The following is a 22,601-nucleotide window of genomic DNA, read 5'->3' as shown; positions in this document are numbered from 1 at the left end:
ACAGACACGCCCCGTGCCCCGCCCCGCGCAATCGACAGCGCGTTGTGAAAAGGCTCCCCTGATCCAGAAACGGTGGGGGCGGGCCTGAAGCCCGAAGGCTCTGACAAGCCCCTGAATCTGGGCCCCGCCCCTTGGCCCTCTGGGTTTTCTGAGGTGGCAAGCGGAGGGGCGGAGTCCAGCTGCGGGGCCCCGCCCCTTTGCCGGCTCTGCTCCTTCCCACTGGGCCTCACTTTGTAGGGCTCACGGCTCCGCGGAGAACCGCAGTTAGGGGCGGGCCCCGCACACACGGCCTGGGACACGCTCCCAGGCAATGACCATCCCCACACCCAGCCCACCCAGCCCACCCAGCTGGTGGGAGTAGTCCTTTCCGCACGACCTGAACCCAGTGGGAACCCATAGCATTCAAGCATTCCCTTTCTCTTCTCCGCCATCTCTCTTTCTGGTCCCACAGCGTTCCCCGCCTCCATTCTCAAACCTTCACTATCTCCCACAAAAATCCCACAAAAATTCTTGGACCTCTCCTTCTGGGTCCCTCCCTTAGCCCCTAGTTATTCTACCTTCCTCCAATGATGGCTGGCTAGTTGAGTCCAGCTGGGTATGTCCAAGTGCGCCTTTTCTCTCTCTCACGCACACACATACACACACGCACCCATCTTCCCTCCAAGTCCTCCCTTCCACTGCTCTAGGGCCCCTTTTGGGGAACTCAAAGAGGCTTGTGGCCTCTTCCCCAGTTCCCATCGTTCCCTGGATCTCCTCATTTATTATTCATTCTCCCCAATATTCCTCTTCTCCCTTCCCCCATCATTCCATCTCCTATACCCAACAATGCCAGGACTTCACCAGAGACTCCCTGTGGCACTGTCCCCTTCCCACACCCTATGGGCTTCTATATTAACACCCTTGTCTGCGAGCAGTTAAGGGGGTACTCCGCCCACCCACCAGGCATCCAGTGATTGGAACCCAGAAGTCTGGGGCTTGAAAGATTAAATTCCATAGAGGCCTTGGGATCAGCTCAGCACGTGCTATAATTAATAATTTAGGCATACCAGCAAGGCAGACACACAGAACATACCTGGGGGTACCCTATTTTCCAAAAACCCAGTTGTGTTGTCCAAGTCAGGTGTGGCAAAGGATGAGGAAACCGAAGGGATGTACAGAAAGCTCAGACCTCTTATGGCCTAGCTGGGGACCAGAAGGGACCCTAACTACTTCCCTGGTGGTCTTTGAAGCTGAGAATCCAAAGAGAGGCTTCCTGCTTTCTGTCCAGCCTCCAGGCCAATGCCTGCTCTCACTCTTCTACTCCTGCTCCTCTGTGAGGAAGGTCCCAAGGCCAGACATCCTGTCCAGTTCCCTGAGAAAGCAGTAGCCAGAACCCTCCAAACTACCTGGATGGACTCTGGCCCCACATGGCCTGGCCAGATCAAGTGAGAGAGGGGGACAGGGTACATAGAGAGGGGCTGCAATCCTCAGCCTCACTGGCAGGCCCGGAAGGTGCTGAATTCAGGGGGCTCAGGTGAGGATGATGTGGAGGTGGGCCTCTTCCGGGGCCCGCAGTTTTCAGGGGTCGCAGCAGAGCCTGAGTGAGCATCCAGGGTGACTGTGTCTCCTTCTGAAGTCATTTTCTTTGTCCGTGGAAGAAAAATAGAAGTGAGTGATTTGTTGCTTCTGGGTTTCCCAATGCTCTCTGAGACTCCCCAATCCATCAGGTCTCATCTACCCCCCCCCCACCCCACATCAGAAGGCCTGATCTGCCTTCTGTCCTCCTGCCTTCCTCTTTGCTGAATAGGGGACCAAGAAGCCTGGGTTCAAATCCCAGCTCCAGTACATCCTAGTGCTGTGACCTCAGTCGAATGACTTAATTCCTTAGTGCTCAGTTTTCCCTATTGCACAATGGGGAGAGCACTAATACCCTCCTCCTGGGGTTGCTATGAAGCATAAAGGAATTAAAGCACCTGATGCATCACATTGTAAGTGTTCAGTGAACAAAGTTGTTACGATGCTCTCCTCCCCTTCCATTCTGGACTTCCTCAAAAATCTACCCTCTCCTCTGCCTTGAAGGCTCCTGCTTGAAATGCTGGTCATGAAGAAATGAATTCACTAAAACGTAAGCCTGGCAGGTGAGAGCAGGCTGGGGTTCCACTCCCAGTCCTGTTCCTCCCTAGTTGGGTGACCCCAGTAAGGCTCATAACCAACTCTAGTCTCGCTGTTTGTATTAAGAAAAAAAAAGTCAACTGCACTTTATGGGATGTTACAAAGTAAATATCAGACCCTCAGTGTAATAATACAGTACAAGCTGAAAGACTGGTCAGCTGCTTCATTTTCATTTCAGCCAATAGCACAGCTTTCTAATGCTTCAAAAAGAAACTAGAATTGAAAGCAGGGACTCAAACAGATACTTGCACATCCATGTTCATTGCAGCATTATTCACAATAGCCAAAAAGTGGAAGCAGCCCAAGTGTCCATCAGTGGGTGACTAGATAAACAAAATGTGGTGCATACATACAATGGAATATTATTCAGCCTTACAAAGGAAGGAAACTCTGACACATGTTAGAACATGAATGAACCTTGAAAACATTATGCTGAGTGAAATAAGCCAGACACAGAAAGGATGAGGGGTCCAAAAAAGGGAAATTCACAGACACATACAGTAGAAGGGTAGTTGCCAAGGGCTGGGGGGAGAGGTAAAACTGAGGAGTTAGTGTATAGTGGAGTGGGAACAGAATTTCAGCTTTTCAAGACAGAGTTTGTAAATGGATGGCTGTGATAGTTGCATAATGTGAATGTACTTAATGCCACAGAACTGCACACTGAAAAATGGTTAAAATGAGGCCCTGGCTGCACCGCTCATTGGTTAGAGTGACATCCCAATCAGCCAAGGTTGCAGGTTTCATCCCTAGTCAGGGCACATATGAGAATCAATGGATGATTGCATAATTAAGTGGAACTACAGATCTATGTTCCTCTCTGCCTTCCTCTCTCTAAAACCAATAAATTTTTAAATGGTCAAAATGTTATATATGTTATGTATATTTTACCACAATTTATAAAAAAAGAAACTAGAAAAGATCAATAGAATTTACTATTAAGGAACAAAAGCATCATACATTAGTGTAAATATCATGATATCATTTGTGCTTAAAAGAGTGAGGATATAGATTTGCTATTTTCACCTTTGCTTGCACTTTGACTTTTGCAAGAAGCTCCTAACAGTGGTCAGTGGTTGCTTCTGTGTGTGTAGAGAGGGCGACCAATGGGTTGAGAACAGTTATGTGATTAAAAAAAAACAAACAGTACTGTATGTATAATTTTGGCATATGGATGTATTTCATATTTTAAATGTTTTTAATTAAAAAAATATATATAGCAGTCCTGGCTTGTGTCTGGCAGGCAGTCCTCAGTGGATTGAGCAGCAGCCCACAAACCAAAGAGTCCTGAGTTGATTCCAGTCAGGGCACATGCCTGGGTTGTGGGCCAGGTCCCCAGTAGGGGGTGTGCAAGAGGCAACCACACATTGATGTTTCTCTCCCTCTCTTTCTCCCTCCCTTCCCCTCTGTCTAAAAAAATGAATAAAATCTTTTAAAATACATATATAGCAATATATAGATATATAGATATAGTCACCAGGTCTAAGATACTAAGAAATAAGTTGTTCTGTTTTCCATTGTTTCATTTGAAATGCCTTCTTTAAAAAAGAAAAAGGAAAAATCACCACATTGGTGCCTTGAGCCTGTGGTTTCTCATGGAAAGTTTTAGAACTTGCCCTGCCTATTGGCATTTTCTTAACAACTCAGGATTTGTTCTGGGAGCAGAGACCTCAGAAGGCTGAACAGCCCGACACTAAGCCCCTTCCTTGCCACTATTTATACACCAGTGACTGGGGACAAGTTTAAACTTCCCTACTACTCTCTCCGAAATTGTAGACTCACGTCTCCATCTGCTCTTGGGCATAACCAAAGGAGGTGGGCCATCCCTTGTCCCTTCAAGCTGTCCCTCCCCAAGACTCCCCCATGCCGCCGCCTCCTCCTTCAGCCTGCTCATCTAGTCAAAACTCAATGCCGTGTTTCCCATCTGCTGAATCTACCTGACCTGTATCTGTTCACTTCTTCCACCTCTGCTGCCAACAAGCTGGACCAAACCACTTTGCATGCCCGGACCAATCCATCCATGCCCTCCCTCCAAGTCTGTCATCCCCATAGCCTGTGAGCACCTGAATCAGGTTATACCCCTTCTCTGCCCTTCCCACCATGAAGTTGGGAAACCTTCATGGCTCCCATCTCACTTGGGGTAAAAGTCAAAGCTATCTACATGGTCTGTCAACTCCTCACTCGGCCCTACCCCAGTTATATGTGCTGGGTCAAGAATGTGTCCCAAGCCTGCATCAGTCTTCTTCAGCTACCTCCTGCTCCTGCTTGTCACCCATCTCTGAGATCCCTTGGATCTCCTATCCATGTGAGAATTGAGTTTCCTGGTCAGTCCTGGTCCCTGTGGCATCATCTCTGTCTCCCCATAGAATTAAAAGGTTCTGAGGGAGTGAGGGCCTCATCCTGTTCTTGTCTAAATGCCCTCACCCCACTCCCCATCATGGCACCTCAAGCAGAGGACTCTGCCCAGGTGCCGGCAGCAGTCCCAAAGTGTCTGCTTGTCCAAATGGGAACTCTGAGGCCAACTCGAGTGGGGCTGCTTTCACCCCAGACCTGTACTCCTCTCTGTGTGAAGAGGAGCAGCTGAACATTTTCTTGATCCATGGTATCCCTGGCTCAGATATCTCTAATTTAGTAAAAAAAAAAAAATTAAAGTAATAAAGTACAAACACCAAGGCCACTGCAAGTTGCAGTTGTGCAGAGGGGTTCAAATCCCAGCCCAAACAGGTATGATCTGGGGGAGCAACACCCCTCAATGGAGGGGCATGCAGTGAGACCCTCCCCACTAAAAGGGAAAATGTACAACTGGGACATTTAAGCTTTGTGTTCAGAAACTGAACACAAAGTAGGCTTTTCTTTATACCTGGAGGGGCCTTCACTGTGTATCAGATTGTCACAAAGCTCCATGACCCCCCAAATGCCACCAGGTATGCCTGAATTCCATCTGTCACCATTCTGGGAAGTTGGCCAGACTGAATGCAAAGACAGTGCTGACCCCAATAGCAAGCACCCCTGGGGAACTGCCCATTGCCACACAGTGACTTGGCTGTGTCCACCTCCAAGGAAGTCTTTGCCCCAGGAAGTCTCACATCCAACTGTGAGCTCACAAACAAATCCCTGCTCCATGATTCTGGGCCTTCCCCTCCCACCCGACAACAGGTCAACCCAGCCTGGTGGTGGCCCCACCTTTCCTGGAGTTGGACAAAAAACTGGGACCAAGAAATGAAAGGACTTACCGTTGAGATGGCAAACAGGGAATTATCGAAGGACATGTCTGGAAGAGAGAGAGGAAAACCAGGACTGGGGCCAGTTTAAATTCGCTGCTCAAACCCTTGCCCCCAAGCCCACGGGCCCAGTGGCAACCCTGGCCATCCCCAGGCACCCTCTTTCCTCCCTTCCAGCCCGTCTGCAGGGTGAACCGTTCAGGGCTGCACATTGTACCATGTCCCTGTTCTACTCCCAGCCCTTCAGCAGCCTTTCCCTGCCCTCTGGAAAATGGGTGCCTCATCTCAACTCCCGCTTTTGGAAACACCTCTTGGCTCCTTTACCTTCCCAGGCTACTCCCAGGAGTCTCCTCCAGATCTTTGCTTAATCATCACTTCTTTGAGGCGACACCCTAAGAGCCCCAGACAGGTCGTGGCCGACATCGCCTATTTCCCCACTGGAGTGTGAGCTTGTGGGCAGACAGCATGTTTGTCTTGCTCATCCAGGGAGCCGCGCAGATATCAACTCAAAGTAGGTGCTCAACAAATGTGTGGGGCAGTGAAAAAAGTAGAAGAACGGAGTTTCTCGGTTTGGGGCCGCTTCCTGAGCATTGCACATCACAGACTGGCTGCCCCTCGCCCCCTGGTGGAAGCCGGCAGAATGACACGTTTGGACAAATAGAGCTCCATTTGAGGATGGTGGCAAGTACTGTGAAAGCAGCAGGGTGCTCAAGCAGACAAGGCAGAGGCACTGCGCCCCCGGGGAGGTGACCGTCCAGCGGTGGAGGGGAATATTACATACCCAACAGGCAATGATTACTTGATTGTGTTTCTACTAAGGGGTAAGAAGGATGACAAGGTGCCTGTTGGGAGCATGTAAGTAGAAAGCGCAGACCCTGTCTAGGGAGTCAAAAAAGACTTCCTGGAGGAAGTAACCTTCAGACTAAGACCAGGAGGAAGAACAGTGCTCTGGGCAGAGGGCTGAGTGCTTGAAAGGCACAAGGATGGGGCAAGGAGAGGTGAAAGGGGAAACCTGGGGTGGAGGGGAGTTGGAAAGGGGGATTCTTGCCCTTATGGGAAGCGATCAGCCAGCCCCAGAAGAGGTCTAGTAGTGAGTAGTGAGGCCTATGGTGTTTTCGAGGCAGAGAACCCCACCTGGGAGCTGAGGGAGGGACAGGATCAAGGAAGAGGCACGAACCTGTGGTGGTGAAGTTAATCTGGGCCCAGCAAGATTCTTGCTCTCTGTAAAGGGATTGCGAAGAGAGTGATGCCATCTCAGGAAGGAGGCTTTTTCCAGGCCCCATACCTGACCTTTGTTTGCCACCTACCCTGAATCCTATCAGATGGAAATTCTAAGAGCCCCACAAGCCAGATAAAGTCAGGATCTGATTCCAAGGCTGCTGCTAGCTCTCTGCCACTAGGCAGTAGGGTGTCCACCCCTCTCTTAGAGGGGAGAAACCAAGGCTGGGACCAGTGGGGACATCCTGATGCCCAGGAAGCAGGGCATCAGGCTGGGCACTGCACAACCCCAGGGGAACACAACCTCCTGCCTTCCCCCACTGTGGATTTCTAGAGTGATTAGACCATTTTTGGCAGCTGGCAGTAAAAGGATGTGAGGAAGGCTCAGCCATTTCTCTCTGTGCCTCAGTCTCATTGTCTGTAAAATGGGGCTATTTATGGTGCCTGCTTCCAGGGCTGCTATGAGGATAACAGGAGCACCAGCTTCACAGCCTCCTAGCCCAGTGCCTCACACACCCACCCATCAGAGGGTCTGTCTGAAATGCAGCTCCCACACAGCCAGGGAAGTGCCCTTCTCGTCCCACAACCTGGCCAGCTCTCAGAGTCCCTAACACCCATCAGGAACTCCTACCCTGAGACTAAATACTTCTTTCCCCCAAACCACCCTCTGAGGGTCTCCAGGGATAGGCTCACCTTTTCTTCTGCATTTTTTTTGCTTTAACTGAGGAACAAAAAAATAAATAAACATTTGTTAGGTTTTGGTCCTGGGTGCATCCTGTTTGCAAATTTCTAAAAACCAAAAAGCCAAAAGCCCCCCTCAGACATTTGCAGCCCAGCCTTTGCCTTCCCCCCTGGCAGATCTGCCACTCTACAGGAGAACTACTGCAAACATTTATTTTCCCCCAAGTACATGAGTAATGTGTGTTGATAAAAACATCAAACAAAGTACAAGCATGTAAAAATCGATTTCAGAAAAAATGTTAATTTCAGTGGGTGCCAGGGGTTGAGTAGAGGGGGATGGGGAGTTATGTGTAATTGGGGACAGAGTTTCAGTCTGAGATGAAAGAACCCTGCAGATGGGTGGTGGTCATGGCTGCATGACAATGTGGGTGTGCTTCATGCCACTGAACTGGACACTTAAAAAGAGCTAAAATGGTAAATTTTATGTTTTGTATATTCAACCACAATAAAATATATATATGTCCCCCCATGCCCACCACCATCCTCATACTGCTGAAAGGTTCTTCACTGCTAAGTTTTAGAGTAAGGTCTCCCCATTTCTGGGCTCTAAAAAATGGGTGTGAGTGGAAGTGCATTTACACACTCCAGGGGTGCCATTCTGGCAGCCCGTGGGCTGTGCTTGCTCTCTTTGCCTGCTGTTACCTTTCCTGATCACCACAGCAACAGCCACAAGCCCAGCAAGGAGGAGGGCTCCAGCCAGGCTCAAGGAGAGTGCCAGGATCCAAGGGGGCACTAGAGAAAAAATGGGAAAAGAGAGAACAGGCAGGTCATGGAGTTGTAGAGGCACAGGGAGGAGGTAGGACAACTGTCATTCCTCCAGGTTATCTTGGTGGAGCCAGCCTCCCCGCCATCCCCAATACCCCCCACACTATATGGTTTGAGTGTAGCTGGACCCTAGGGATCCAGCAAATCTTAAATCTAGCCAATTAACATATTCATGACCCTGGCCATTGTGATTAGTTCAGAGATGGGCATGTGACTCAAGCAGAGCCAAGGAGAGCTAATTCTGAGGCTGGATAGGCCACTAGGAGAGGTTTACTGGTTGGGAGATATATATATATATATATATCCCAAGGTGGTGGTATATACATCTGGAGCTGCTGGGCACAGTTTTGCCACCATGAAGAGAAGACTTGCCTGAGAATAAGACACAGAAGAAAGCTAAACTGAGAGGTGGCAAATGATGCCTAACACCTTGGGTCACCTGGATCCAACAAATCCCCTTTTGTGATTGAAACCAGTTTGAGTCAAATTTTCAGTTACTTGCAGCCTCAAGTAAGTTTCCAACTTGCAGTCCTGCTGACGTCAGCGTGGGTACAAGGGGATCAGGGGACATCCACCCTCAGCCACATGGTGAACTCTGAGGCTCACACAGAGCTCAGCCACAGAAGCATGAAGCCCCAGCTCCAGAGTTTTCTCCACAAAGGATTTGGCTGCTCCTCTCAGGAGAGAAAGGGGTCTTTCAGGGGAGCCGGGAGCAGATGCGCTGACCCCAGGGGAGGGCAGGAGCTAAGCCAGGAGTGGGAAGGACAGATGCACACTTGGTGCTCTCATAGTATTAGCCTTGTTCATTCATTCATCCGGGGCCGGGGTGGGGTGGTGGGGGGTGGTTGTCACCTCCTCACTCTGAGACCACAGGACCAAGGTGAGAGAAGGGGCCTTTGATAGTGCAACTCGAGGCCAGGAAGGACACAGAGACTGTTCTGTCATCACAACATGTGAGCCTCTGCGAGCAACAAAGTTCTCTTTGCCCGTGGAAAGTTGATTAATGCTGCTACAGAGGCTCCACCTGGAGGCTCCTCCCTCTTTCCCACTCCTGATCCAGAGCCTGCACCCACCCCCTGTCCTGGAGAGACCAGAAGTCCTCCCAGGACTTCTGTCCCACTTGTCCAAAATGCCAGGGTCCTTACTGCAGTCACAAGACCCTGCAAGATCCTTTTTGCCATCTCCTTGCCCTCAACTCTCTCCACTTTCCTCCTTGTTCACTAGACTTCAATCAAGGGTGCCTCTATGTTGCTCAAACACAGTAGGTATACAGCAGCCTCAGGGCCTTTCACAGCCTGCTCCTGCTACCTGCAACCTCCTACCCCAGACATTCTCACGGCCGGCTCTTTATCATTCAGGTCCTTTCCCAAACATCGCCTCCTCAGAGAGGCGTTCCCTGGCCACTCTTCTCTGTATTTAAAATGACACCCTTCAGCCGGCTACATTTCATCCTTGGCAATTTACTTGCCCCCTGCTGGCAGATCCAATAATTATTAGACTCATTGTTTATTGTCTGTCCCTATTCCATCAGAATGTGAGCTGTAAGAGAGCAGGAACGTTGTTTCCGTTACTGCTGAAACTGCACTGCTAAAGACAGTGCCTGGTGCACAGCAGGTGCTCTCAAATGTTCTGTGGCCAGGAGTGGAGGGAGGCAGCAGAGCAGGCCAGTCAATGCCTGGGCTTTGGAGGCCAGTGGAAGCCCAACTCTGCTGCCTGCTGGCTGTGTGACTTGGGCAAGTCCCCTTGTCTTTTATGCCTTGGTTTCCTCATTTGCAAAATGGGGAGACTCACGATACCCATGGCACAGGTGACTGTTAGGATTAAACATGGGAAGGTAAGTCCTGGCAAGTAGGAAGCCTGGCTTGTCCTATGATGACTGCCAAGCGGAGGGAACAGCACATGGAAAGCCTTGGTAGGGAGAAAATGGAGCCGTGGGCAGATGAGGGCCGATAAGAGGGCCTTACCTGGGAAGGAGACGTGCACAGTCTCACTGAGGTCTGACAGCTGCAGTAGCCTGTGCTCACCGAGCACGCCATACTGGCAATGAAATGTCGTCCCCCCTGCAGCCTCCCAGCTGCCACCACTCAGGTTGAAGATGACACTGAACTGGTCTGCAGGGGCCTGCAAGAGCTGGACCACCATCTCCCCTTGGTACAGCGTGAAGTTGGCACCTGGGAAGCCCCTGGGGGCCATGCATTTAATGTAGATGGGGTCCTCGTGACTGCTGGGGTGTGGGGGCACCAGCACGATGGATGGGGCTGGTATCGCCATGGAACCTACGATGCAGAATAAGGGAGGTCTTAGGTCAATGGGGGTTAGAGCAGCAGCTGGCCTGGCTGCGTGGCCTTGGGCAAGTGACTCACCCTTGTAGGCCCTTGTTGTTGTTCCAACTGATTACGGATTTACTTTCTTCAGTTGTCAAACACACAGTTGATAATTTCAAGGGGAAAATACATCAAACGCATATATACAACTATAGAAGTTCATATTATACATGTAGCATAGAAGACACATTACTTACTACTTTTTACACATTCTAGAAGGCACTCAAATCAAGATAGATTCAAACTGGCTGATAGAACTTCTGTGGCTTTGATTTTTACATACAACCGGAGGCTAGTCATCCCTACCCCACTGCAACGTTGAGGGAATCAAGTCCCTAGCACCTGGTGAGGATCACTGCATTTGCCTCTTTTTAAAAAAAATTTACTTATTGATTTTATTTTTATTTTTTCAGATTTTATTTATTTTTAGAGAGGGGGGAATGGAGGGAAAAAGAGAGGGAGAGAAACATCAATGTGTGAGAAAAACATGGATCAGTTGCCTCACAAGGGCCCTAACTAGGGACCTGGGCCACAACCCAGGCATGTGCCCTGACCAGGAATCGAACCAGTGACCTTTTGGTTCGCAGGCTGACACTCATTCCACTGAGCCACACCAGCTTGGGCATAAATTTACTTACTGATTTTAGAGAGAGGAGAAGGGAGACAGAGAGAAACATCAATTTGTTGTCCCACTTATTTACACACTCATTGGTTGATTCTTGTCTGTGCCCTGACGGGGGACGGAACCTGCAGCCTTGGAATATCAGGGGGATACTCTAACCAACTGAGCTACCCAACCAAGGCTGAGTCATTTAAAAAAAATAATTGCAGTGGTTATTACACAGCAACGCAATTATATTCTCATCACTTCAATCAACAGTACTGACTGTGTGTCAGGCCCTGTTTTAGGTGCTAGGGATAGAGCAGTGAATGAAACAGACAGAGAGACATGCCTGACTCAGGGAGCTGATGTTCTCAGGAAGACAAGAGGCACTGTGCAGCACATCAGAGTAGTGAGAAGGCTGCACTAGCTGGGGCGGCCACAGAGGCTTCCCTGAAGGAGTGACACAAGGGGAGCTGAAGGAAAGCATTTCAGGCAGAGGGAACAGCTTGGGCAGAGGCTGGGAGGCTGGGGGATATTCAAGGAGGCCAGGGTGGCTGGAGGGGATGAGGGAGAGGGAGAGTGGGAGGAGGGGAGGACTGAGAGGTTCCTGCTTCCTAGGCTGTGGTGAGGAATGTAGATTTGGGGGTTCAGTTTCCTACAGGAGGGGCCATTTTCTCCTCAGCTGCCCCCAGGCCCCTGAGCACAGTGTGTATCTGGTTTAGGTGCGGTCCACGAGAGCCTTCCCTTGTCCCCCAGCAGGTCTGCTGCCCTGGCTCTGGCGGTGGGAGCCTCAGAAGCCAAGCTGGCTGAGTCATGGGGTGTGGGCACTGCTGTCTCCAGTGGGGTGGCATTTTATATCCATGATTCGAGGGTAAAGAGGAGCACAATAAAAGAAAGTCATGCTCCTGGGACATTCCCAAGGCTCTGGGACAAATCTATCAGGGCTCGGCCTCTTTTAGCACCTGGGGAGGGCAGCCCAGGGCAACCGCTCCTGCCCCCAGAGTGGAGGGGAGGTGGGCAGGCATGGGGGAGTGGTTTAGGGTGGTGCAGGGGTGTCAGGCTCACCAGCTGCAAAGAGCAGGACAGTCCAGGGCATTGCTTCGCCAGCGTTTGGCCGGACTGGCTGAGGCCAGTGTGGCCCACGGCTCACCACAACTGCTCCTGTGAGACCAGAGCAGGGAAAGGAGAAGCTGGGCTGATTTTAGCTGAGTGTTTCCTCACTGGCAGGAAGTTGCACACATGCTCGGATACTGAAAGAGGCTCTCTCCTCTTCCCCCTCCTTCCATTGGTGCCCATCAGAACTTGGCACCTCTCTGCTCCTTGGTGGCCATGGTTCTGCAGATGGGAGGGACAAATGAAATGGTTGTGGTGTATTTATCTTCCTACCCCTGAAAGGCTCCCTGGGCATGAGGAAGGGCAAGGACTGTGGACTGTTTGGGAAACCTGTGCCCAAGACATACACCGCAGCCAGCGTTGATACACGTGTCAAGTGCCGGGTGGTAGGGTGTGGGGGTTAGGGCTTGGCCTTTGTGACCTCAGGCAAGACAGTCCTTTCTTGAAGTCTCATCTTGCTGCTCTGTAATGGGGCTAAGAGAAGACAGAAGAGCCAAAGAACTCATAGTCTGAAGCACAGTGCCAAGTGGGCATGAGCATTTCTAATGTGAAGCCACAGAGAAAAGCCTTAGGAGCCTCACCAGCCAGGTGAAACCCCGCTCCAGGGCTGGGGCAATGATATACTTTGCAGGATAAATTGCCTTCCATTTCCAGCCCAAAGGTTTCTTTGACCTTTGGGTTTCCTTTGGTCCCCAAAGGTTTCTGTTCAAATCAAGCAAGTCCACCTGAAGATTTACACCCAGGAAGGATGTGTGTGTTCATCAAACAGCAAAAAGGGCCACTAGAGTAAACTTTTTGCTTTGGACACACAAACCTCATACCAACCTCAGGGCTTTTGCACATGCTATATCCCCTGCCTGGGACACAATTCTATCACCCTGGTCAAATCCTACTCCCTCAGGTCTCTGCTTAAATATTACTTCTGGGAAATTTTTTCCAGACTCCTCTAGACTTAGAAAAATCCCCTTGTTGAATTCTCCCCTAGTGTCTTATAATTTTATTTCAATTAGCATGCTTATTGTTACCAAGGAATTTGTCCATTTCATTTAAGTTGAAGAACTTATTGGTATAGAATTGTTAGTTTTATTTTCCCACTTTTTTAGATTTTATTTATTTATTTATTAGAGAGGGAAGGGAGGGAGAGAGAAGCATTAATGTGCAGTTGCTGGAGGCCATGGCCTGCAACCCAGGCATGTGCCCTGACTGGGAATTGAACCTGCAACACTTTGGTTCGCAGCCCACGCTCAATCCACTGAGCTATGCCAGCCAGGTATTTTCCCATTTTTAATTAATATTAGAAAAAGGCTGGGGGCAAGGAAAGATTTGTTGTTCCACTTTATTTATGCAATCATTTGTTGGTTCTTGTATGTTCCCTGAATGGCGATCGAACCTACAAGCTTGGCGTATCAGGACAATGCTCTAACAAACTGAGCCACCTGGCCAAGGTCTTCTTGTTTTCCTTTTAATGTTTGTAGGGTCTGTGGTGATGATATCTCCTCTTGGTAATGTAAACTGGTTTTTTTTCCCCCCTCTTTTTTTTCCTTGATTAGTCTTGCTAGGACTAATTATTATTCAGTTTTATTCATCTTTTCAAAGCACCAACTTTTGACTTTGCTGTTTTTCTCTATTTTCTGTTTCTTTGTTTTTTGGTCTTTATTTTTTCTCCCTTCTATTTACCATGTATCTAATTGGTTCTTCTTTTATTAGCTTCTTAAGATGGAAGCTTAGATCACTGATTTTAAATGTTTATCTTCTAATACAAGCATTTAAAGCTGCACATTTTACTTTAAGCACTGCTTTAACTACATCTCATTATCATTGTTAAAATATTATCTTATTTCCCTTGTGAATTTTTTCTGTTATAGTTTAGGTGTTGTTTAATTTATAAATATTTGGGCTTTTTTGATGACCCACTGTTAGTGATTTTTAATTTAATTCCTTTGTGGTCAGAAAATATACTTCATGAAATTTTAATCCCTTGAAATTTATTGATTTTTTAATGGCCCTGTAAATCTTTTTTTTTTTTTTAAGATTTTTTATTTACTTATTTTTAGAGAGGGAAGGGAGGGAGAAAGAGAGAGAGAGAGAAACATCCATGTGCAGTTGCTGGGGACCGTGGCCTGCAACCCAGGCATGTGCCCTGGCTGGGAATCGAACCTGCGATGCTTTGGTTCGCAGCCCGCGCTCCATCCACTGAGCTACGCCAGCCAGGGCGGCCCTGTAAATCTTGATCTATATTCTGTTGGCCCTTAAAATATAGAAACAACACTCCGCCACTGTTTGGTATAATATTCTATAAATGTCAATTAGATTAGGTCAAGGTGGTTCACAGAACTTGCTTGAATTCATTGAATTCATCCAGCTCCCTTCCTCCAGAGGTGCAGGGCTGGGGTCCTTCGTGTCTCCTGCAGGTTCCCAATGCCTATCACATTGCTTGGCATACAACGAACCATAAATATTTCTCAACTGTCTGATCTGAAAGCCAAAAAATATTCATTCAGTCTACTTTTGTGTTTCTATCATGTGTATAAAAGAGATAGTTGAGAGATTCTTGGCTTTGATGTGTAGGAGACAGAATTAAGAGATTCCTTCCAGATACAGCTGAACCTTGGTCCTTGAAGTTAATTTGTTCCAGAAAACTATTAGAGAAGCAATTTGTTCAAAAACCAAGTTCTTTTGTTTGTTACCTGAGAAATGCCTTATTGATGATCACACTGGTATTAGCACAGAGGGGTTGTGAGATAGAGAATTGAGACCTGAAGTTTTGTTAAGACAACCAAGACTTTTTTGTACAAAAACTTGGTCAAGAACCAAATTGGTCGAGAACCAAGATGGTCGAGAACCGAGGTTTGACTGTATCTGACCGTAAAAGCTTGAGAAGGAGACAGAGGAAGGGCATGCGAGGTAGAGGGAATTATATGTGTGTAAGGATTTCATTCTGGAAGCGTTTAATATGGTGTAGAAATCTATAATCTGGCATTGAGTTCAGAAAAAGAGCAACACATACCTGTATTAGTCACCAACTGTCACACAGCTGTTGTTCTTAAGAGGCACAACTGAGGAGTCAAGGACAGGATGAAGGGAAATCAATCAGGGATGGTGACTCCTGGGTTAAGGGGGCTGTTACTGGCCTAGGCCTGAAGTTGCTGGAGAGAAAGTGGTCCTGGAATTTGGAGAGAGATGAAGTTCCAGACTTTGGTAGAGAGATACAGACCAACACGGTGGGAGCCAGGGGATATATACCTAGATCTTCCTCTCCTCCAGGCCTCAGATCTCCTGCCAGAGCTGAGCCCAAGCAGCCAGGATGATCCAGGGTATAGAGGTCAGCCTTCCACAGCACAGAGTGGTGCAAGGAAGGGTGAAAAACCATTCTAAAAGGGAACACACACAGATTGCCCAGCACACACTCTTAGAATCTTTTGGAAGTCAGGCTGCCAACTCCCCATGGTTGTAAGAAACCCAGGCTAAGATTCTAGGGCAATACTACAAAGGGAAGAGGGATCCTTCATGATGTGACCTGTGCTGACTACTCCCATCTGTTCTCTGGTTACTCCTCTCACTCTCATCACTCCTTTCACCTCCTTTCTACCCCTTGAACCCCCTGAGCACCTTCTGACCTCAGGGCACTGTTATTTGTCTCCTCCTCTCTCTTCTTCAAGTATGAGTTTCAATGCCACCTCTTCAGGAAAGCTTTCCCTGACTCCACCCAGGCTAAATGAGCCATCCGCCTACAACCTAGCATTTACTTCTTAGTGCCTATGACCACCTAAAACCACCTTAGTGGAGCTACACTAGGAAGACAGCTCCACAAGGATGTAGACAGTGCCTGCTTTATTCATAGTGTCAAATACTCACTCAGTAAATATTTGTTGAATAATAGGAAAGGGGGAAGTTTTTGTTTAATTGGAAAAAAATAAGAATCAACCATTCAGGTCCCAGATGTCAGTGAAAATGGAAGAATTAGTTGCTCCAAGGGCCTGTCCCTCCATAGAAACATTCATGAATTGAGCAAACACAGTCAGAATCAACTTTATACAAACCCTGGAAAAGATTTATGCCAACCAAGCAGATGCACAATCAGAATAAAAGTAACACGAACATGGCAGGAAAGCTCTGTGTTTCCGTGCCCTTCCTTCATCTCCTTCCCCAGCGCGGCAGGTCTTGAAGATAGCAGCCTGTGTCCTCAGGATGGGGCCCTGGTCTTTGGTTCCTGGGAGAGCAGCCCTCCTTCTCACAGTCTTGTGTTTGTTCTGACATGTCTGGGGCTATCAGCAAGACTGATTCCAGTTATAAGTACTTGTCTATTTGACTCAGATTGCAGTCAACGGTGTAAGGCAAAGGAAGACCCACAGCTGCTGGGGGCAAAAGATGACCACTGAGGATAATGACAGACATGCTATTATTAAAGCTAGGAGGAAAAGTTGGGGTGAAAATTTCTTTGGGTAAATAGAGCATTCAAAAGTACCCATATATACTAGGGAATCTAGAAAGCATCGTACATGCCTAACGCAGGACAAATGCTCAGAAAAGACCCGAGAAGACAAGCGCTCACTTCTGGCTGATTTCTTATTCAGCAGAAATGGGAAGCGAAAGCTAAGGCAGAGCTGGAAATGCCCTGAGGAAGCACTGAAATGTCATAGATCTGCAGAGTAGGAGAGGTTTTTAATTTTTTCTCCCTTTTTCCCTCATAATATATAAAAACTCTTATAACTCAACAACAAAAGGACATACAACCTGATTTTAAAACGGACAAAGACTTGCATAGACATTTCTCCAAAGAAGATATACAAATGGCCAACAAGCACATGAGAAGATGCTTAACATCATTATGGAAATGTAAATCAAAGCCAAAATGAGATACACCTTCACACCCATTAGGATGACTATAATAAAAATAAAATAGAAAATAACGTGTGTTGATGAAGATGTGGAGAAACTAGAACCCTCATACATGGTTGGTGGGAATGTAAAATTGTGCAGATATTGTGCAACAGTTTGGCAGTTCCTTAAAAATATTAAATGTAGAATTACCATATGATCCCAGCAATTCCACTCCTAGGTAAATCCCCAAAGAATTGAAAGCAGATACTAAAAAAACAAACAAACGCCCCCCCCTCCACATACACACATGTTCACAGCAGTATTATCCACACAATAGACAAAAGATAGAAACAACCCAAATGTCCATCAGCACATGAATGGTTAAACAAATTGTGGTAATCCATATACTGGAATACTACTCAGCCATAAAGGGACTTTAATATTGATACCTGCTATGATGATGAACCTTGAAAACATTTTGCTAAGTGAAATTAGCCAAATGGTCACACATTCCACTTACATCAGAAATCCAGAATCTGTAAATCCATATAGGCAGATTGCCAGTTGCCAGAAGCTGGGGTGAATGGGGGAATGAGGAATAATTGCTTAATGGGCACAGGGTTTCCTTTTCTTCTGGGCTGATAAAATAATTCGGAAGTAGGTAGAAGTGGTGGTTGCACAGCATACTGAATGTATTAATTGCCACTGAATTACTCCCTATAAAATGGTTAATTTTATGTAGTAATGTTTACTACATAAACATACTCATTAAAAAAAAAACCATTAAAAACATCACTCATTCTCCACAACTACTTCAAAATGTCCAAGCAGCGTCTGAATGATAGAAATACTAGTGAAACAAAATACCAAGCACAACTGTAGATAAACTTTGACATTACAAAGTGGTGTAACTTCCCCAAGTTCTCCAAATGCAGGAAGGCGCTGACAGCCACCAGCTGTATTTGAAGAGTAATTGTCACCATCTGCCAACCTCTCCCAGGCCTATCTTTAAAGACTCAAAATTTCCGTCTAAACAGTTTTTCTTATGTTTAGACGGAATCACCAAGTAGAGTCCATTTCTCCAAAGACTTCTTTGCTTATCTGTCTGCTTCCCAGAGGGAGGTCGTCTCCAAATCCTTTAAGCCAGACTGAGGAAGAGGTTAAATGGTTGGAAGATACACCTAGAATATAACAGATATTTAATGAGGCCTATGATGTGCCAAGCACTAAACAAGCATTATCTCAATTCATCTTCACAACACCCCAAGGAAATTGGCCTTGTATCATTTTACAGATGAGGAAATTGAGGACCAGTACGGCCATTGCCTCAAGTAAAGGGTCAGGTGAGGTTTGAACTAGGCAACCTGCTCCCAGGCCCACACTCTCTCTTCATCTCTTCTCTGGTGACTCTAAGCACTCGGGATGCATTTTTCCTTACCCTGGGCCAGTTGAATCATTCTGCATAACGTCTGGCCCCTAAATTTGAGACCCTTGGGTGGCCGGTTGAGGCCACACCCCTGTAGTGACTATGCAAGGAAAACAGAGAGCTCACTATGGACCAGAGCTTCATCTCACTCAATTCTCATCACCCCCAACTTACAAGTGAGGAAACTGAAAAAGTGATGGTTCTAAGGCGCAAAGGGGATGAGAAGTCAGGCTTGGAAGAGAGGGCTCTGCTCAGAGACGAGAAACGACGTGATACACCTGTTAATATGAAAAACTCTCCTCCCTACCCCAGCAGAGCCTTTTATACGCGAGTCCAAGGGTTCGAACGCAGGGACACGCCCAGCCTATATTTTGGTTTTGCTCCATCCAGACCGGATAATCCAACACTCGCCGTACTGCACCTTTGGAAAACCGCAGGGCTGTGCCTTAGAAAGACCCGGCCGCCTTTACTTTAGTTGTCTTAATATTTGCCTGAGAAGAATACACCATAACGGTACTTATTTTTCTCATTTCTTTCCTTCACCAGCAATTAAGACTAAGAGTGGAAGCCTTTCATTAAAAAAAGTCTTTAAAAGGTTGAATGTTTTTGGGAACATCAGGCATTAATTTGGGCAGCTACATCCATAACGGGTCCTTCACTTCTGACTCCGCTAGTTTAAGAAAACAGGCAGAAGCGGCTGCCAATGAGCTCCGCCAAATAGCAGAGGGGGCCGGGCTAGCCCTTAAAGGTGCCGCGACCCGTTAGCAGATCGGAGTATGATTTAGATGATGGCGGCCGGCGCGGCCCTAGCCTTGGCTCTGTGGCTACTATTGCCGTCAGTGGGGGTGGGAGGGGCAGGACCCCCACCAATCCAGGACGGCGAGTTCACATTCCTGCTGCCTGCGGGGAGGAAGCAATGTTTCTACCAGTCTGCTCCTGCCAACGCAAGCCTCGAGACCGAGTACCAGGTACAGAGGGTCCCGGGCTGGGGAGCGAGGGGAGCCAAGAGGAGGGGGCGTGGCCACGCAGCTACAGCAAGGCTTGCTTTAAAGAGGGAAGGGACAGCCTGTGAGAAAGAGCGTGGGGGAGAAATCTGAGTCAGACGGAGGGGGCGGGCACAGCGCTTGGGACCGGAAGGGGCCGGGATAATGGACGAAGGCGGGGCTAGAGACAGCCAGGAGGCGGGCCATTGGGAAATAGAGACCTTTATAGGACTTGACTCTCCCGTGGGCGTGGCCAAGGCGTGTCGGATTGGGCTGGTGGGCGTGACCAGGGTGCGCTGCGAGAGAGGGTGTGATCAACTGGAGAATTTTGGGGGGTCTTGGGCTAAAGGCTGAACCGGTTGCCTCATTTGGAGCTTGGCAAGTCAGGGGCGTGGCCAGGTAAAAGCCGATCAAGGACTTCCGAGGGGGCGTTACCAAAGAGTTGATCCCAAAGCTAGCCCGTAATGAGGGCACAGCCAAGGCCGAAGAACGGGTGGGAAAAGGACCCGGTTGCAGGTGTGGGTGTCAGTGCTCAAGTAGGTCCCTAGTGATCTGTATGGGTCTGCGCGGTAGTCCAGCCCTGGCTTTCTCTGGTAGGCGCTCTTGGCCTACCCCTAACCCTTCATCTGCTCTTACCTGCCCCCCAGGTGATCGGAGGTGCTGGGCTAGATGTGGATTTCACGCTGGAGAGCCCTCAGGGCGTGCTGCTGGTCAGTGAGTCCCGCAAGGCAGATGGGGTGCACACGTGAGTTCAGTCCTGCTGCCTGCTAGGGTTCGATTACATCCCTGCCCCTCCCCAGCAGCCTCCAGTTACCACCCTGTTTGCAAAGTCCGGCTGGAGGCCATTCAGGGTCATGTCTGTGTGTCTGCCTATCTGCCCAGGGTAGAACCCACGGAGGCTGGGGACTACAAGCTGTGCTTTGACAACTCCTTCAGCACAATCTCCGAGAAGTTGGTGTTCTTCGAACTCATCTTTGACAGCCTGCAGGATGATGAGGAGGTCGAAGGCTGGGCAGAGGTCGTGGAGCCTGAGGAGATGCTGGATGTCAAGATGGAGGACATCAAGGTACGCCCAAGCTGAGATAGAGCTACTCCTTCCAGATCTCTGGCATTGGGCTACAGTGGGACCCTGCCCTCCAGCCTTGGCTAGAGTCCTCCTTGGCCTGACCTAGCCTCTCCTAGCAGTGGTGCCTCCAACTTATTAGTAGTAGCTCACAGTTAAACATAATAGTACATTTCTAGGTGTAAACCCTGATTTTAAGGGCTTATGTAACTCATTAAATCTCCATAACCATCCTATGAAGTAGTGTGCTCAAATCATCTATTTTACTGAGGCACAGGATGGCTAAGTAGTTGTCATATGGCCACACAGCTAGCAACTGGCAGAGCCAATATTTGAACCCAGGCAGTCTGGCTTCAGTAACTGTGTTGTTATTCACTAGTAAATACATTCTTCAAACTTATTTAAGCACTCAGTTCTCACAGCAACTCCGAGGAAGGAATTGAGGCCCAGAGAGGTTAATTAATTTGCTCATGTTTTCACAGCCAGTGAGTGGCAGAATGAGGATTTGGACTCAGCAAGGCAGCCTGGGTAGAGTTTGCTCTCAATTCTCTCTCCCCTGCAACATGGACTCTTACCCCATTTCCTCATTTGATTGGTCTCTGCTTCCCAAAGGACGGAGGCCTGACTCTGCTCCTCCCTTGTTCCACAGGAGTCTATTGAGACCATGAGGACCCGTCTAGAGCGCAGCATCCAGATGCTGACACTGCTGCGAGCCTTTGAAGCACGTGACCGCAACCTGCAGGAGGGCAACCTGGAACGGGTCAACTTCTGGTCAGCTGTCAACGTGGCTGTGCTGCTGCTAGTGGCTGTGCTGCAGGTCTGCACACTGAAGCGCTTCTTTCAGGATAAGCGCCCTGTGCCTACGTAGCCCCTGGCCCGGAAGGAAGAACAGGGAAAAGGAGTGACAGCAGGGTGCATGTGTGTAAGACTTGGCGGGGATCCCTTCACCAACTTAGTTCCTGTGGGAGAGGAGGCTGTACATTCTGGGCATGGGATGTGGCCCCTGTGTGTCTTCCCTCTTAGGCCAGAACACTGGCTGGCTTGTAGGTCTGGGCCACCCAGCAGGGTGGCTCAGTGGCCTAGAAATTGTGCACGAGGTGGGGAGGGCACTGCAGCATTCGGATGCAACCCTGGGATCCCCGGCCCCGCCTCTGTCCCCTACTGTAAATGTGCCTTAGCCTGAGCCTTCCGGCTGCATCACCATTGCCTGGTGCTGGATGGGGCCCAGGAAGCAAGCGTTCCTTTCCCTTCCCCACTGGCCCTGTGAGCCAGGTAGGGGTAGAAGGAGGCTTGCTGCTCATAGGACCCCATGCCTCCCCTCCCCTCCCCTCCTTGTCACTCCACCTAGGCCCTGTTGCTGCTGCTGAGGGTGTTGCTCATGCCAGGGGTTGGGAAGGAAACTCAGCTGCAGTGTTCTTGCCAGGATAGTCACTTTATTAACAGGAAGGAACTGGCCCCTTGGCCCAGCAGGGGCTAGATGTGAGGTCCAGTAACAGAATTCCAGGAGCGGAGCCTGCGAGACCACCTGCCCCTCCTGCTCCCCCTGCAGGGGCCCAAGGCATTTTCGAGGGGAGGCCTGGCCAAAGCTTGCACAGGAGCCTCACGGAACAAAGGGCAGTCTGGCCTGGGGACCGGAGCCAATAAATTATGGTCAGAAAATCACAGAGCCTGGTGATTGGGGCTCAGGGACACAAGCCAGATCAGACTTGCCCCCAAGAGGGCGACCAGGCAGGCGGGAGGGATCTCCCACGAAGCTCAGAAGAAGGGTCTGGCGGGAGCTGACGGAGGTGGTCGCCTGGGCATAAGAGAAAAATCAGAAAGCAAAGTTGAACTGTGTCCCTGGCTGGGCCAGAAGGCCTGGGGCCCTGAGAGGGGGAAGAGGGGACTTGCGGAAAGTGCTCAGGGCTTTAAGGTGGGGACATAGGCTGACCACTGCACAGTGTGGGGTGGAGGGCTAGGACTCCCTCTCCCCTCAGTGATTCTGATGCCCGCCCCAGGCCTCTGTGGTGTATTGAGGTGGGGTGGTGGGGGATATTGCCTCCACTTCTGAGATAAGTAAAAGCTTTCCCTTGTAGAGCATGGATTCTTCTGGAAGAAATGAACCCTTCCCACAAGAGCAGAGCCCTCATGAGTGAGGTGTGGGGGAGCCCATGGTGGGAAGGATGGGGTCCTAC

At 48.9% G+C, this 22,601-nt stretch overlaps 3 protein-coding genes and 1 long non-coding RNA gene across 5 annotated transcripts in view; 1 reads left to right on the top strand and 3 right to left on the bottom strand.

Moving 5' to 3' along the window:
• Positions 1-1,007: 1,007 nt before the first annotated feature.
• CUNH19orf38 (chromosome unknown C19orf38 homolog) lies at positions 1,008-12,585 on the bottom strand. Its single transcript, XM_045853464.1, has 8 exons — positions 12,482-12,585; positions 12,087-12,356; positions 10,058-10,369; positions 7,971-8,060; positions 7,281-7,308; positions 6,547-6,590; positions 5,382-5,419; positions 1,008-1,622 (listed from the first exon to the last, which is right to left on the bottom strand). Exons 2-8 carry the CDS (start codon positions 12,115-12,117, stop codon positions 1,473-1,475), a joined length of 693 nt encoding a protein of 230 aa, XP_045709420.1. The 5' UTR covers positions 12,118-12,356; positions 12,482-12,585; the 3' UTR covers positions 1,008-1,472.
• A 3,578-nt stretch (positions 12,586-16,163) lies between these two features.
• On the bottom strand, positions 16,164-18,831 carry LOC123828461. The gene is made up of 3 exons (XR_006787465.1): positions 18,689-18,831; positions 17,476-18,136; positions 16,164-16,509 (listed from the first exon to the last, which is right to left on the bottom strand). It is a non-coding gene; the product is annotated as an uncharacterized LOC123828461 (long non-coding RNA).
• A 299-nt stretch (positions 18,832-19,130) lies between these two features.
• On the top strand, positions 19,131-22,081 carry TMED1 (transmembrane p24 trafficking protein 1). Its single transcript, XM_045853328.1, has 4 exons — positions 19,131-19,349; positions 20,012-20,109; positions 20,247-20,430; positions 21,077-22,081. The coding sequence occupies exons 1-4, from the start codon at positions 19,167-19,169 to the stop codon at positions 21,293-21,295; spliced, it is 684 nt and encodes a 227-aa protein (XP_045709284.1). The 5' UTR covers positions 19,131-19,166; the 3' UTR covers positions 21,296-22,081.
• DNM2 (dynamin 2) overlaps positions 21,841-22,601 on the bottom strand; it is an 86,150-nt gene continuing 85,389 nt past the window's right edge. For both annotated transcript variants that reach the window (XM_045853320.1, XM_045853325.1), the window contains one exon: positions 21,841-22,222. In XM_045853320.1, the coding sequence (XP_045709276.1) occupies positions 22,183-22,222 (40 nt within the window). In that variant the 3' untranslated portion in view covers positions 21,841-22,182. The remainder of the gene's footprint in view (positions 22,223-22,601) is intronic.

The sequence above is a fragment of the Phyllostomus hastatus genome, unplaced genomic scaffold (assembly GCF_019186645.2).
Source record: "Phyllostomus hastatus isolate PE091 unplaced genomic scaffold, TTU_PhHast_1.1 phas_contig_98, whole genome shotgun sequence".
Classification (NCBI taxonomy): domain Eukaryota; kingdom Metazoa; phylum Chordata; class Mammalia; order Chiroptera; family Phyllostomidae; genus Phyllostomus; species Phyllostomus hastatus.
Note: the sequence above shows the minus strand (reverse complement) of the source record. Positions and strands in the feature narration are given on the sequence as shown.